Source organism: Carlito syrichta, unplaced genomic scaffold (assembly GCF_000164805.1).
Source record: "Carlito syrichta isolate Samal-C Ts95f unplaced genomic scaffold, Tarsius_syrichta-2.0.1 Scaffold154438, whole genome shotgun sequence".
Classification (NCBI taxonomy): Eukaryota; Metazoa; Chordata; class Mammalia; order Primates; family Tarsiidae; genus Carlito; species Carlito syrichta.
Genome location: NW_007098534.1, coordinates 66,536 through 81,705, shown reverse-complemented (window position 1 = coordinate 81,705; position 15,170 = coordinate 66,536). Strand labels below are relative to the sequence as shown.

Below are 15,170 nucleotides of genomic sequence, written 5' to 3'. Positions count from 1 at the left end.
GCGGTGGCTGGGAGTGTGCCACTGCACTCCAGTCTGGGCGACCGAGTGAGACTCCAACTCAAAAAAACCCCAACAATACTAGTGGAGACAGATCTGCCGACAAATGTTCCTAATGAAGAAACAGTCTGTAGAACGAGGATCATACAGTATTCCAGAAGGCAGCCTGTGCTCCCCGAGACCCTTCACAGAGGAGTCTAGCTTTAGCTGGGTTTGAGAATGTGCAAGAGGTCATATGAACCCAGGAGAAACAGTCTAAAAATCTCACGGCAACTTCCACTAAATCATGCCTTTTCTAGGACCATCTGCTCAAGTTTCTAGCAGGTGTCCGGTGGAAAGAATCCGTTGCCCTTCTTAGGACCAGAGCAAGGAGGCCAGGGGTTTTCTGCTTTTCCTGAGGAGATGTGGTGAAGTGTCCCAGGTATAAGGGGCATCCTAGCTCAGGGCCAACTCGGGTCTTCTAGGACCTTCTGCCATGATGTCCCATCTGGCACAGTCCCTGGCCAGCGGTGGCTGTTAAGGCCCTGAAATGTGGTCAGTGTGACTGAGGAACTGGATGTTTTATGCTATTTAGTTCAAATTTCCAAATAGTATGGAACAGTGCAGGCAGCTGGATGGCGTTGGGTGTGCGTTCAGGAGTCAGTCAGCGTGTGTCCGTTAGCGCAGGAAGGGCAGCCGCTCTGTTCCTTGGGCTGAGTTGGTTTAGGTCCTAGGAAGCGGTGGGGAGGAAAATAAACCAGCCCCATCAGGTTAGTCCCAAATCTGCCACTTGTCTGACTTAGAGCAGGACATGGATGACCTTCAAGCCCCATCTCTGCACCTGTGAAATGGGCAGGTTTTACTAGACCACATCTAGTTTCCATGAGCACTTGATGCAGGAGCGTGAAATACAAGTTTTGCAGTCAGAAATGCACACATGGGGGTCCCAGCTCCAGCCCTTTCTGGCTGGGTGGCCTGGGCTCTGTTTCCTGACTTCTTGGAGTGCCAGTCTCTTTTTCTACTAATTCCTGGCTTCCATGTTTTCCTTGCAGAGTTGCTATAGGATCAGAGATGATGAAGAAAGGGCCAGGACACACAGTAGGCGGGTCCTCAATGCTGGTCATATTGTATTTTACTTACTTATTTTTAAGTGATTTATTTTTTGTAGAGATGAGACTTCGCTATGTTGCCCAGGTTGGTTTCGAACTCCTGGTCTCAAGCGATCTTCCTACCTCAACCTCCCAGTGTGCTGGGGGCACGCCCGGTCCTGGTTGTATTTTAGATATTGGACAATTTCTGGTCTGTGCTTGCTGGTCCAATGTATCCCTTTGAGAAGTCTACAGAGGATATATTTTAATAACGGGAAAAAAGTGTATTGAAATTGCAACACTCAATATGTACCAATAGCAAAAGATGGATACAAGTCACGTTTGACTTCTGCAATTACAAGAAGGGCTCAAAGCCTTTACCATCAGTGTCCAGACACTTCTGATGATGGTGAGCATCTCTTAAAATTTGTATGATTTTTTTTGGGCACCCCTTGGTGTCTTATAGGCACACACACAGGTGTGCACATGTATGCAAATCACAGGTATCTAGGTCCTCCTGAGAGGGAATTTATGAAAAGAAATTCACATGAAGCAAATTGTGCCCGAGCTGAGATTCTTCAGCAGGGAGTCTGAAGATGTCTTCCTCGGGGCTCAGGGAACAGGGAATTGGGACAATTATTTGAAATATTTTTTCCTTTCCTTGTAAACCTGGACTCCCAGGCTGCTAAGGAAGAAACCGCTGGTGGGTGGGGGCCTTCCTTGCCAATTTAACTTTCCAGGAACTGAAAAATGTTCTGTGTGTATCTCTTGGGAAAGTCAGTCCGACTCTGCCCTCTCTCAGAATAGCTAATTATAGGGCTGGCCGGATGCTCACTTCCCAGTTTCCTTTCCCGCTGGTGCCCTGGAAGTCCTTATCTCTTCTGGAATTCGGGTGTGAGCGGCACAGGAAGCCTGTGCAGTTAATGGCCAGACCCGGAGAACAATGGCTGTCCCCACTTTCCCTAAGGCCTCAGCCCCCTCCTGCACTCAGAAGACTTTGGATTTAGATGCTGGGCCCAGCAAGCCGCAGGTCAGCACCTCCTGACAGGTGTGAACCGTGCCAGGGAACGTACAGCTGTTGGAAGAGGAAAGATAGCCATCTGAGGATCCTTCTAAGACCCGTGTGCCCAAGGCCACTCCACGGCCCTCTGAACCCATCCCGATCTCTTTATTATTATTCTTTTAGATTTACTTTATTTTATTATAAACATGTGAGGTACAAGTCAGGATTAGGTTCATAAGTAATGTAGGTGCAGGTGAAGTTTGGGCCTCCCACTGGTCCTCACTTCCCTGGGTTAGGAACAGGTAGCCGACGTGTTGTTATGTGTCCCCTACTTCCTGGCAGTGTCTCAAGACTGCTGATCTTTCCCTTGTGCTACTGTGAGGAGTGTTCAGGTTCCCACTTATGAGTGAGAACACGTGGTGTTTGGTTCTTTGTTTCTGTGATAGATCGCTAAGAATGGTGGTCTTCAACTCCACAATTTGCTGAGAAGTTCATGGTTTTGTCTTTCTTTATGGCTGGTGTAATATTCCATCATGTATATATATCCGACACCCTCCTGCCCACTGAAAGTAGACTAGATAAAAAAAAATCGGGTCTCTTTCTGAAACGAATTTATTTCCAACAGAACTCTCTGTGTGAACCTAGTTAAGTATTTCTGAGAAAAGGCACAAGAAGGGAGTGTGTCAGGGTTTCACCACGGAGCTATTGGCTTGCTTCTAGAAAACGGATGATGTGATCTGAGTATGTGATCATTTCTGAGAAGGTAGCTTTTTGATTCTGTGGTTGACTGTGTTACAATCACCGGTGTGTCCTGTGGGGTCTTCTGTGTTGTCACACGCTTTGTTTTTGTAGGGACCACAAGGCACGCCAGGGCTGATGGGCCAGCCGGGAGCCAAGGGAGAGCCTGGCGAGATTTATTTCGACATGCGGCTCAAAGGCGACAAAGGAGACCCAGGTTTTCCAGGATCTCCTGGCATGCCGGGGAGAGCGGGGTCTCCTGGAAGAGACGGCCATCCAGGTCTTCCTGGCCCCAAAGGCTCGCCGGTATGTGTGTTTCCAGACTGAACATGCCTATTTATGAAAGTTAAGAAAAGAACTTTCTATTAAGAACTTTCTATTAAGAAAAGAACTTTCTATTAAGAACTTTCTATTAAGAAAAGAACTTTCTATTAAGAAAAGAATCATTTGAGTCACATCCACATATTTTCATTTGGATGATGGTTGGCATCAATGGACCGAGTAACAGTGATTCAGGTAACAATTGAGGTTTCTAGACCTGGGTGCGGCCATGTTGACTTGAGAGTTAGATGACGATGGGTCAGTCTTTTCCGATGCCTTTGGGCGAGTGGAACAGCTATGTCTGCATATCTTTTGCCTTGAATGGGAGGTGACAACTAAAATTAATAGTTTTTGTGTCATTGTTTAAAGGAAGACTCCAGATAGCTACATCTCACGCTTTGAAGACTCTTTTTAAGCGAGGGGGGAATGTACTGGGGTTAAGGGAAAGAAGGCTGGTTTCACTTATTAACCGCAAGTTGGCCTTCCTGGGGGTTGATAAAGTAAATAAATAATGTAGGCTGGTTAAACTCTGGAACTTATTCACTGCAGATGACAAGAAGAATGTGAGATGGACAGGGAGCTGGTGTGTCCACTGATAACGTTTCTTTCCGTCTTTTCCCACCAGGGCTCCGTAGGCTTAAAAGGAGAACGTGGCCCCCCCGGGGGAGTCGGATTCCCCGGCAGCCGTGGCGACATCGGCCCCCCGGGTCCAGCTGGATTTGGTCTGATTGGCCCCATTGGGGACAAGGGTCAAGCAGGCTTTCCTGGAAGCCCCGGGTCCCCAGGCCAGCCAGGTGAGGCCTGAGAACCTCTCGGTGCCACGTGAGGGGTGCAGACAGAGTTCTGGGCTCAGAGAGGTGGCGACTGAACTTTGCTGAGCTCTTCCAGGATGCGGGTGGGACCTGGGCAAGCCCTTTGGGTTCCCGTACCTCTCTTTCTTCATGCACCACACAGGCCAGGCTTGTGCCAAGTTCTGCCCAAAAAGGAATTTGCACTCGCAGATGATTTTTCTTATCAATGAACCCACAGTCAGTCCCAGCCAGTCGTTCTTTCATGGAGAAGCCATACCATCCAGAGGTCAAGGATCGTTTTTTTCCTCTTTGCTTGTTTGGCTCTCCTCTGATGATCAGTCCGTTTGGGCTGCCGTGTACCCCCAACCACATGACCGCCCCCCTCCCCAAAGATCACAGATGCCCGTTGACTGATTTCACAGCGGCTTCCACTTCTTGATAGCTGGCTAAGTCCATGTGGGGTTCAGTTGTTGGCTACTTTGTGAGTGATTCATGTGCCTGTCAGGTTTCAGAGATCTCACAGTAGGGGCCACATGGGCTGCTTCTGGTGTCCTTCTCTCCCCAAGACCCACTGGTGATCAGGGCCAGAGGAGAAAGGGCGTAGCTCTGGCCTCGCACACAGTGGGCGCTCTATAGTTGACTACCTGATGAGGATTCCAATAGGCGTGGAACATCCATGTCTTTCCCAAGAAAATCCTAGAACAAGACAGGCCAGGACCAGCTTGTTCCTGAAGGAGGGAAGTAAGTGTGCGTGGCTAGGAAAGTTTTTTTTTAAAGTTATAAAAGTGAATGGAAGGACTTAGGGGGATTAGTAAACCTTAAAAAACACAGTAACTAGCCAGATAATCGAAATAACAAGAGCGACGCTGAAACAGCTGCATCATGCCTTTCTTGTTCACAAGTGTGCTGATTCCGTCAAGAGCCATGCCTCTAGGCAAGTCTTATCAATTCCCGTCCCCACTGGAGACTGGTGCTTCCCCATGAAGATGTTGTGTGGCCTAGGAGCGTGCCAGCATAGAAAATGCCAGTTGGACTTTGATGCAAGCCCGAGGGTCATGCTCTGACCTATCTGTTATCATCCTTCTCCCTGTCTGTATAACTCTGATTCCGTTGGCGGCTGCTCTTTATTTAGCAAGGCCCTAGAAATGTCTTCTTTCTATCTCCTGTAGAGGTAGGATGATCCTGGATTTGGCTTAGGAAGACCCCGTGAACCGGGCAAAGAGACCTGCAGTTACCTTCCCTCAAGCTCCTGATGCCACAATCAGCAGGTCACCCACTCTTTGCCCTTGTGACATCTGCAAGTTTTCAGAGCTGTCAAAAGGACCTTGACTCACTTTTTTGGACGAAAACTACCATCAGAAAAACCAGCCGGGGTCTTCACAGCAAGAGGGGGAAGGAAGGGATTTCCTGGGGTGGAGTGTGTGGACAGCACGACTGGTCCCCAACCACAGCTTGTAGGGCCCCTTGGCCATCCAGACCCCGTCAGCTCCGAGATTAGAACACAGAGCTTCACTGATCCGCCAGAGCTGGGTTTGACTTTGCCGATCATGAGAGCCTGGTCCCCAGGGTGTGGTCGATAGCCCCTCTCCTCAAACCGGTCAGCTTGTGCCTCCAGCAGCCTGTTGTTCAAGAATGTTCCAGGAAGACCTCACATCCCTTGAGTTCTTATGAGATCTGCCCGGAGGAGGTGGCACGTGCGTTCCTGGAGGGGTCCCTTTGGTCCTATCTCCACAGCTAAATCCTGATACCCGGTGGGTTTCCTAGGCAGGGGCGCCCAGTGGCTGGGTCTGCAGCTCCCTGCCTGGAGGAAGGGCAGATGTCTTGTGCTGCTCTAGTGAGTGCAGGCCTGCAGTCGTGGGTGCTTCCTCACCGCCCAACACATCTGTCACATTGCTTGCGTAGTTTACCATCAATGAACTAATTCAGGTCAGCCTCCGAGCAGCTTAGCATTTGTCTGAGCAACTGAGAGAGAACAGTGAATGTGTTTCGATCTTTTGGGGGGCAGGCTTGTTAAGAAAGTACCCAGGACCCTCTCGCTGTTGGTTATTGTAGATTTTTTTTTTCAGCTTTTCGTGACTCTGATTTTGGACTCTGAAGGAGGCCATTCTTGGGTCCATCAAATATCTTGGTCATTTTTTATATAGGCTTAGAGGAGAAGACCGATTCTCTGTGAAAGATTCGAGAGGCTGGGAGCGGTGGCTCATGCCTATAATTCCAGCACATTAGGAGGCTGAGGTGGGAGGATCGCTTGAGCCCAAGAGTTTGAGGCCCATCTGGAAAACTTAGCGAGACCTCATCTCTACAAAAAAAAAAAAAAAAAATCAGCCAGGCTTGCTCCTGTAGTTCCATCTACTTAGGAGGTTGAAGCAGGAAGATTGCCTGAGCCCAGGAAGTCCAGGATGCAGTGAGCCATGATTGTGTCACTGCACTCTAGCCTGGGCAACAGAGTGAGACCCTGACTAAAAAAAAAAAAAAAAAAAAAATTCTGGAAATGTGGAGGGAGGAGCTGGAGAATGCAGAACAAGGCTTTGGTCCTGGGCGCACATCTGTGTGAGGATTTGGTGTGTGTCCTCAGGCCTGGCACCCTTTCCTGTTCTCGCCTTTCTCCCATCTGTTTCTCATTCTTTTATTTGTTGTCCTTGTTCTTTTTTCTCCAGGCCTCAAGGGAGAAGCAGGAAAAGTCGTTCCCTTACCGGGCCCCCCTGGAGCAGAAGGACTTCCAGGGTCCCCAGGTTTCCAAGGGCCCCAAGGTACGTTTAGAGTTCCAGCTCACCCAGGCACAGAGGGGCCTCCTGACATGCTTCCCATGCTGACCGCTGGGCTTTCTCACAACAGGTGACCGGGGCTTCCCTGGAACTCCGGGACGACCAGGCATCCCGGGAGAGAAGGGCGCCATGGGCCAGCCGGGGATTGGATTTCCGGGGCCTCCTGGCCCCAAGGGTAAGCCTCCTGCGGGATGGGCCTCACCCCTTCCTCCGTGACATCAGCCAGAAAAGAGGAGAATATAGAGAGAGCGCACCCCATGAGTTACGGCCATGCGAGGCGGGGCTCTCAGGAGAGCCCATGAAGTTTTTTTCTTTGCGTTGGGGTTCATGTTCACGGACTCATCTTACCCCACAAGTGCCACATCCCTGCCATCACGGAAGGCCTCCTTGACTAGAGGCCCGAGGCCCGTGTGACCCAAAGTTGCTTGGAGACCTGGAGGCGGGGTGCGTGGTTAGCGCCACTCCCTGTCCAACCCCGTCTGGCCTCAGCCCCTCGGCGGGTGTGACTCAGGCCTGCACCTCAGCAAACCTGCCCGTGACTGCGCGTCACAGACCTGAGTGTCACATCAGAGGGTCTGACCCAGGGCTTGGCCGTCTCACGGCCTATCGTGCCTCCGGCGTGGGCCACAGACACTTGTCAGCTCTCCTCGGGAGACTGCAGAGTGTGGGTGCCACCTAGGATGGGAGAGCCAGTGGTCTGAAAGCCTTCTCAGACTTGGCTGTGACCGCAGGTCACATGGGATCTTGTTAAAAGGCAGGTGGGACTCTGCCGGTCCCAGGGATGGGCAGTACTCCGTCATCCAGGCCACCTTGGGAAGAAGAGTCCACAGTGCTCTTCTGAGTCTGCAAAGGCCAGAGTCTGTGTGCTTTGTTTGGGAGAGGGGAGAGAAAAGGGGAAAGCGAGTTGGATAGAAGGAAAGGCGGAGAGCTGGTGTGAGAGAGGCCGAGCTGTGCAGGGTGGGCTCTCCCTGCCCAGAAAGTCCCCTCCCCAGGGCTTCCCTGTCACCCGCTTCGAGCGAGGTCGGCACGTCTGGGCAAGTAGAGTGTGAGGAGAGCAGGCAACGGCGATGTAACTGGGTGTTTTCTTAACTTTCTGCGACAGGTGTTGACGGCTTACCTGGAGAGGTGGGAGCACCCGGCAGTCCAGGCCGCCCGGGGTTCAGCGGCTTACCTGGCAGTCCAGGGCCGCAGGGCCAGAAGGTGGGCACCACATTCCCTGGGCCACTGTCCCCCATCCTTGGGTTCTTACTCTCACAGGATATGTTGGGCCAGTGTGTTTTGTTTATTGGAGACATGGCATCCAATCAGTATCTAGCACCCGGCACTCAGTATTTTGAGGGGAAATACTTGTTTCAGTGTAATGAAATTTTATGATGTTTTCTTGCCTGTGTGTGTGCTGGGTCTGAGGGTAAGATCTGTTTCTTATCGTGAGTGACAGAAGAACAGTGTTGAAAAGCCACTATCATGAAAGCAATCATGGTTGCCCAGGAGGGTCCTCAGAGCGCCGTAGGCCTTTGCGTCTAGTCGTTCTTTCTTGTGGGGGCTGCCCTGTGCCCTGTCGGACCTTTGGCAGGAGCGTGTCTGGTCTCCGCCCACGAGACGCCAATACAGCACCCTCCACCCTCAGCTGTGACAACTGAAGATGTCTACAGACATTGGCAGGTGTCACCTGGGCGGCAAAATCGTTCCCGCTTGAGGGAGATTGTGGATCCTCCTTGCTCACAAATATTCTCCCACCAATTTGCTTGACCTTGAAATTCTGCTGGGCAAGTGTGAGTGGCCACAGATTAGACCCTTTTTTGTTCCTTTTTTTTGAGTCAAGAGTCTCACTCTGTCATCACCCAGGCTGGAGTTCAGTGGCATGCTCACGGCCACCCCAGCCTCTACCTGCTGGGCTCAGCCGATCTTTCCACCTCAGCCTTCCAAGTAGTTGGAACTACAGGTGTGTGCTACCACACCTGGCTTATTTTTTGATTTATTGTACAGATGAGGTCTCACCAAGTTGCCCAGGCGGGTCTCGAACTCCTGGGCTCAGGCAATCCTCTCGCCTTAGCCTCCCAGCTGGGAGGACAGGCTGGAGCCACCGTGCCTGGCACCCTTTCCGATCTGATGATAAGGAACAGAGGTGATATTGCTGGAGGGCATTGGTACTGAAGGGGAGAGAGGACCACAGGTGAATGATGAACTTGGCTATTGCTAGAACTGGACCGGATTTGCTCACGGTCCATCAGGAGAGGGCCAGTGGGCACAGGGCCAGCTATGACCCCGCCATCCCCAGGAGCTCCTTCCTGGGAAGTACCTGACGGCACAGTACTCCTCTCTGGTGGCTGAGCCCAAAGAGAAGCCTTGGCATGCCATCGGTTTCCCTTGTTGGACCTGAGTGTTCAGCCAATGGGTCACCTTAACCACGCAAAGCTCGAGTTAGCAAGCGCCCGTCGACTTGGGGCAAAGCACTTGGATTATGATGTAAAATATTGTGCCTTTCCAAGAATCCCTTGAGTGGAGTGCCCGCCATTGTGCAGACTCCCTGCTGGGATGCAGAGAAGCCACCCAGGCCCATGGACATCCAAGCACTCCTTACCTGGAAGGGTCCCTTGCAGAGGGAGGGTGGATACCAGTGGGACTGTGATGTCGTATCCTCCTGCTTGCTTCTGATGCCTGACATCTGTGGCTAGATTGAGGCCATTTTAAATTCGCCCTTGGCCCTGCAAAGTTCTTTCTTTTTAATCATCTGTATTCGTCAGGACACCTCGATCCATGCGGTAGTTGCAAATGTCCAATTTGCCGTGAAAACCTCCATGTATATGACAACTAAATATGTCCATGCTGGAGGCATGCTGCCTCTTAAGCAGCGTTTCACGTGCAGGTGACAAATTATATTTAGTGTTTGGTCAGTGGCTGAGGTTCAGTTCTTCGTCATAGGCATGGTGGTGGCAGAGCTGGTGGGACAAGTTCACATCAGAAGGTTTGGGAAGAAAGTCCTTCGTCCTCGGGAAGCCTTGATTGTCCTTTGTGCAATGAAAAAAAAAATTACCCCCTTTGGGGCTTGTGGTGAGAGTGAAAGGAAGTAATAGGTGCGAGGAAGCTTTGTGCCCTTTTGGAAAGGGTTGAACAGAGATGACTCTTGTAGATGCATTGGCCTTTCCGTTAGGGCTTCACTTATGCTGATAGCTTGATACACATGTTGTCTTCACTGGTTAATTCGCTTCTCTGTGCTTTGGGGATTTCCAGGGAGAACCTGGTATTGGTCTTCCGGGACTCAAAGGACTGCCGGGACTTCCGGGGATCCCTGGCACGCCTGGGGAGAAGGGGAGCATTGGAGGACCAGGCGTTCCCGGAGAACACGGAGCTATCGGCCCCCCAGGGCTTCAGGGAATCAGAGGTAACTTCTTGGAGATCAATCTCGCCTGTTTCCAAGTCTGGGTGTGCTTATGTTGTACCCCCAGAGCACCTAGCAGGTGTATTCAATACCCATTTGTTGAGTGAAGGATGATGACCCCAGAAGGAGAAGCTTGTGGTTTTCTGTTGTTGTGGCCCGTTTTGCGCACATCCTGGGAAGCATGCATCTGCTCCTACATGGATTACTCACAACTCTTCCCCTCCAGGTGACCCCGGATCCCCTGGTTTGCCAGGCCCTGCGGGGGCCCCAGGAGCTCCAGGAATAGGCCCGCCCGGAGCCAGGGGTCCTCCTGGAGGACAGGGACCACCAGGGTCATCAGGTGAGCAGCTTTCTTCTAGAACGGCTCCTTCCCTTTATCATGCACACGATGGTATGGGAGAGGGCGCGGGAGTCTCAATGAGGGGGGTGGGCAGCCTGTGTGAAATAAGCTGGGAAGCCGGGCTCGGTGGCTCAGCCTGTCATCCCGTGCCTTTGGGAGGCTGAGGTGAGTGGATTGCCTGAGCCCGTGGATTCGAGACCCGCCCGGGCAACTTGGCGAGACCGCATCTCTACAATAAATAAAAAATGAGCCGGGCGTGGTAGCGCATGCCTGTAGTTCCAGCTCCTTGGAAGGCTGAGGTGGAAGGATCGCCAGAGCCCAGCAGGTCGAGGCTGCGGTGGCTGGGGAGCAGCCACTGCACTCCAGTTTGGGTGACAGAGTGAGACTCCAACTCAAAAAAAAAAAAAAAAGCTGGGAAAGTCAAGTCCAGTTTGGGAGCTCAGACTTGGTTGCTCGGCTGATTATAGAGCCATCAATTTCCTTTTTGTACCTACTGGGATTGCCTTATGCACCCACAGAGGAGACCTTGCCTGTTTTGATATGCAATAAGTTTTTTTAAGTGCCTTTCAAAACGATTTCTCCATAGTATCTTTCCATGGGAAGGTTAATAAGTTTTGGATTTTTTTTCTGAGTCAAGCTCTCACTCTGTTATTCAGGCTGGAGTGCAATGGCATGATCCCAGCTTACTGCAGCCTCGACCTCCTGGGCTCAGGCAATCCTCTTTTCTTAGCCTCCTCAGTACCTGGGACTAATAGGCGCATGCTACCACACTCAGCTAATTTTTTATTTTATTTTTAATTTTTTTGTAGAGATGAGGTCTTGCTATGTTGCCCAGACTGGTGTCAAACTCTGGGCCCAAGCGATCCTCCTGCCTCAGCCTCCCAAAGTACTGGGATTACAGGTGTGAGCCAACATGCTCAGTCAGTTACGGATTATTTATACTAATAAAATCCACATCTAGAAGCTACCTTTGCCTTTAGTGGTAATAATCTTAGAATCACGGTGGTGGTGGTAGACTAAGGTGAAGAAGTCAGTGAACATTGGTTTAGACAAAAGGGGTTATGGGACTGAATATGGCAGAGAGGCCTGGGGTGGCATGGTGGACACCTGTCAGGAAGGGGCGGGCTTTTCTCTTAGGATGCCGTTTATCCACCGATTGTCATGAAGACCTCACATACCAATATTTGACAAGGCATCCATTCCAGTCCCCAGTGTGGGCGTGTCCACACACTTTCTGCGGAAAATGATTATTCAACACTATGAAGTGCATTGTGGAGCTTTCTGTAAATTCTGCTAGAAGTTAATTGCGTTTCACTCACCCTCAGGCCCTCCTGGACTAAAAGGAGAGAAAGGTTTCCCCGGATTCCCAGGATTGGACATGCCAGGCCCCAAGGGAGATAAAGGCTCTCAAGGACTTCCTGGCCTGACAGGACAGTCAGGGCTCCCTGGACTTCCAGGACAGCAGGGATCGCCTGGCATTCCGGGGTTTCCAGGTGAGTGAGTTCTGAATGTCTACCCGGGTTGATGAGAGGGGGACAGGCCTTGCCCGACTCTTCTCGTGACTTTCGGAGCTCTGAGTCCGGAAATGCTCACAGTCCTTCCCTCTGGCCACAGGTTCCAAAGGAGAGATGGGTGTCATGGGGACCCCCGGGCAGCCGGGTGCACCAGGCCCAGCAGGGGCTCCAGGATTACCCGGCGAAAAAGGTAGGAGAACCCGTCGTTTCAGCAAGCTCACCTGTGCCTTTGCATCTCGATGCCTCTTGAGATATACACAAATTGTCATAGGTCGTATTTCGTTTTAAGAGACAAAGAAAAGCCTGGCTGGGTGGCTCAGCCTGTAATCTCGTGCCTTTGGGAGGCTGAGGTGGGTGGATTGCCTGAGCCCGCGGGTTCGAGACCCGCCTGGGCAGGCGAGACCTCATCTCTACAATAAAATAAAAAAATCAGCCGGGCGTGGTAGTGCGTGCCTGTAATTCCGGCTACTCGGAAGGCTGAGGTGGAAGGATCGCTGGAGCCCGGCAGGTCGAGGCTGCTGTGACCGGGAGCGGCCACTGCACTCCAGTCTGGGCGACAGAGTGAGACTCCAACTCAAAAAAAAAGAGACAAAGAAAAGAAAGAGAGAGATAAAAGACACACTGTAGCAATAACTACTATGCTTGTGATAGTCTAAATATTTAGATAATTGACATAAACTATGTTATTTGAGTTTCATAGATGTCGTTTTGTAGAAATAATTTCATTTTTGAAAATAATTTTGAACCCAAAAATTGTACAGATCCACCAATAAAATAAAACCAACCAGTACAGAAACAAATAGATCTTTTTAAAAATACACACATTTTTAAAAGAGGCAGATGAGAAAGTTAAGAAGATCCAGCAGAGACTGGGAGACTCCCTTCTCCCAGTGGGACTGTCTGGTGTCTGGCACACGTGCGATCAAAAGCTGTGCTCTTCCGAGCAAGTTGGAAAGAGGAGGGATTTTCCCTCTTGACGCAGAAACAGTGGGAACTTCAGTCACTCTAAGACACAGGGACTGAGTCCTTAGACTCCAAGGAACAGCCTGGGCAGCTTCACGAGTCTTCTTCTTCTTCTTTTTTTTTTTTTAAATTTCTGATCCTGTTATTTGAAATTGGTCCAGAATAACTTTTGTGGAAAAAAGAAACTGACTTTAAATGGGAAACATACAAAAGGTCATTTGTTGAGTAGGACAGGATAGTCCCTATTGTGTTATGTCGTGTAGACGTGACGGGCGCATAAAGGAGAGAACGCTGTAAATTACCTAAACCAGTGGGGCTAGCCACCTGCATTTGAGTTATTGGCAAAGAATGAATGAATTCCTGAAAATGGCTTGTTGTTCACTGACCCGGGGTTGGATTCTTTTGTGTATCTCAGACACTTGCCACGGAGTGCCATTTTCGGACGGGTGATGTGTTGTCTGTGCCTTCTCCATCAGCCGCTGTCATAGTCACAAGAACGCCCAGCCTGTGGCGACCTCTGCACACTGTCCTGGCTCACTGGGCACCTTCTCTTTCCCTGCAGGGGACCACGGATTTCCGGGCTCCTCGGGACCCAGGGGAGACCCTGGCTTCAAAGGGGAGAAGGGAGACGTCGGTCTCCCTGGCAAGCCTGGGTCCATGGATAAGGTGGACATGGGCAGCATGAAGGGGCAGAAGGGAGACCAAGGCGAGAAAGGCAAGTCCGGGAAGGTTGGGAAGGTGAGGCCCCCAACCAGGGTTCTCCATCAGTGGCACCAATCCAGCCTGCCTTTCTGCAGCTGCTTGCTTCTTAAGTGGACACGGGTCACTGTGATTCCTGTCTGTGATATGTAGGACAAATTGGACCAGTTGGTGATAAAGGATCCCGCGGAGACCCTGGGACCCCAGGAGTGCCTGGAAAGGATGGACAAGCAGGGCATCCTGGCCAGCCAGGTATGAGTGGAGCTTCCAGTCCTGATATGGCCAGAGCGTCTGCCCAGCTCTTCTGTAGATGCCAACCTGTTGGCTTGTCTCTTTACTGTTTCAGGACCCAAAGGTGACCCAGGTATAGGTGGAACCCCAGGTGCCCCAGGACTCCCTGGACCAAAAGGATCTGTCGGTGGAATGGGCTTGCCAGGTAACTCGGGTTTAGAAGAGGTGTCTTTCTACTGTGTGTGTGGCATACAAGTGTCACGTAATGAGGTCCTCCTCCCATGAGCTGAATAGAATCCAGGCAGTTGTGTCTTTCACACAGATTCACATCCTCAGTTCTCTATAGGCTCCTGCCCAGGGGTGGATGGCATTTGACTGATACTGTGACCATTGCTAAGAAAACTCATAATTTAATAGAACAAAACATGGGCTGATCACAAGCAACTGTTGATGGTCTCCAAGTGACTGTCCATGTGACTGGGGTCTCCCAAGGAGATATCTGGGTCTCTCCTCACGGTCGTCAGCAATAGAAGTTCATGCCTTGCGAGTCTTTTATGGTAGTCCAGAAGAACCCTCTGGGCTTCTCTGCCCCAGTCTTGAACTGGTCTTAAGATTATGCCAATGAGGCCCACTCTGTTGATGGCACTGAGAGAGAGAGAGGTCTGGGTGGGAATGCTTCTCAGAGCTTGCCTGGAAAGGGAACACATCAGGACAGAAGATGTGTTCCATCTTCTCCTAAGTCTGCACAGTGCTGTTATCGCTTTCGTTGAAATAGGTTGCTGGTCATACCTATTTAGAAATAAGTTTGGCTACCGACATACATTACATACATCATGACCACTCTGATTTGCTGGGTTAAGAAGAGTTGATTATATGATAAAAAGCCACTTTTACACTGTGGAGAAAGCAAATATTCTAAGCAGCTAATGTATTTCTTTATAAAACGATGGTTTTCAAAGACAGGAGCCATGTTTCCCAGTGTGGCTCTGATGTGATCTGGGTGACTGGGGTCCTCCCAATGTCTGCTGCCCCCCATCTTTTGGTGACAATGACAATCTGTGGGGGGGGGGGTGGCAGGTTTGCAAATAAAGGGATCTGTGTCCTCTTACTTCATTCTTGGCTGGTGGTCAAGGGGCTTTATGACTTTTGATCCTAGCACCAGGTAATCTCACCTTCTAGTTTTAATTGTTTGTGTTTACAGGAACACCTGGAGAGAAAGGTGTGCCTGGCATCCCCGGCCAGCAGGGCATCCCTGGTTTACCCGGAGAGAAAGGCACAAAGGGAGACAAGGGACAGGCGGGTCCACCTGGCATCGGCATCCCCGGGCTGCCTGGTGAAAAGGTAACCAGCACCCTCTGCCCA

The 15,170-nt window shown here is 50.8% G+C and overlaps 1 protein-coding gene across 1 annotated transcript in view; it reads left to right on the top strand.

Moving 5' to 3' along the window:
- The window catches only part of COL4A1 (collagen type IV alpha 1 chain), a 68,788-nt gene that overhangs the window by 26,083 nt on the left and 27,535 nt on the right, over nucleotides 1-15,170 (top strand). The window contains exons 23-35 of the mRNA XM_021709034.1: nucleotides 2,920-3,111; nucleotides 3,752-3,920; nucleotides 6,575-6,667; nucleotides 6,753-6,857; nucleotides 7,785-7,882; nucleotides 9,914-10,064; nucleotides 10,288-10,401; nucleotides 11,727-11,894; nucleotides 12,016-12,105; nucleotides 13,441-13,593; nucleotides 13,731-13,829; nucleotides 13,924-14,013; nucleotides 15,010-15,149. Coding sequence (XP_021564709.1) covers nucleotides 2,920-3,111; nucleotides 3,752-3,920; nucleotides 6,575-6,667; nucleotides 6,753-6,857; nucleotides 7,785-7,882; nucleotides 9,914-10,064; nucleotides 10,288-10,401; nucleotides 11,727-11,894; nucleotides 12,016-12,105; nucleotides 13,441-13,593; nucleotides 13,731-13,829; nucleotides 13,924-14,013; nucleotides 15,010-15,149 — 1,662 coding nt within the window. The remainder of the gene's footprint in view (nucleotides 1-2,919; nucleotides 3,112-3,751; nucleotides 3,921-6,574; nucleotides 6,668-6,752; nucleotides 6,858-7,784; nucleotides 7,883-9,913; nucleotides 10,065-10,287; nucleotides 10,402-11,726; nucleotides 11,895-12,015; nucleotides 12,106-13,440; nucleotides 13,594-13,730; nucleotides 13,830-13,923; nucleotides 14,014-15,009; nucleotides 15,150-15,170) is intronic.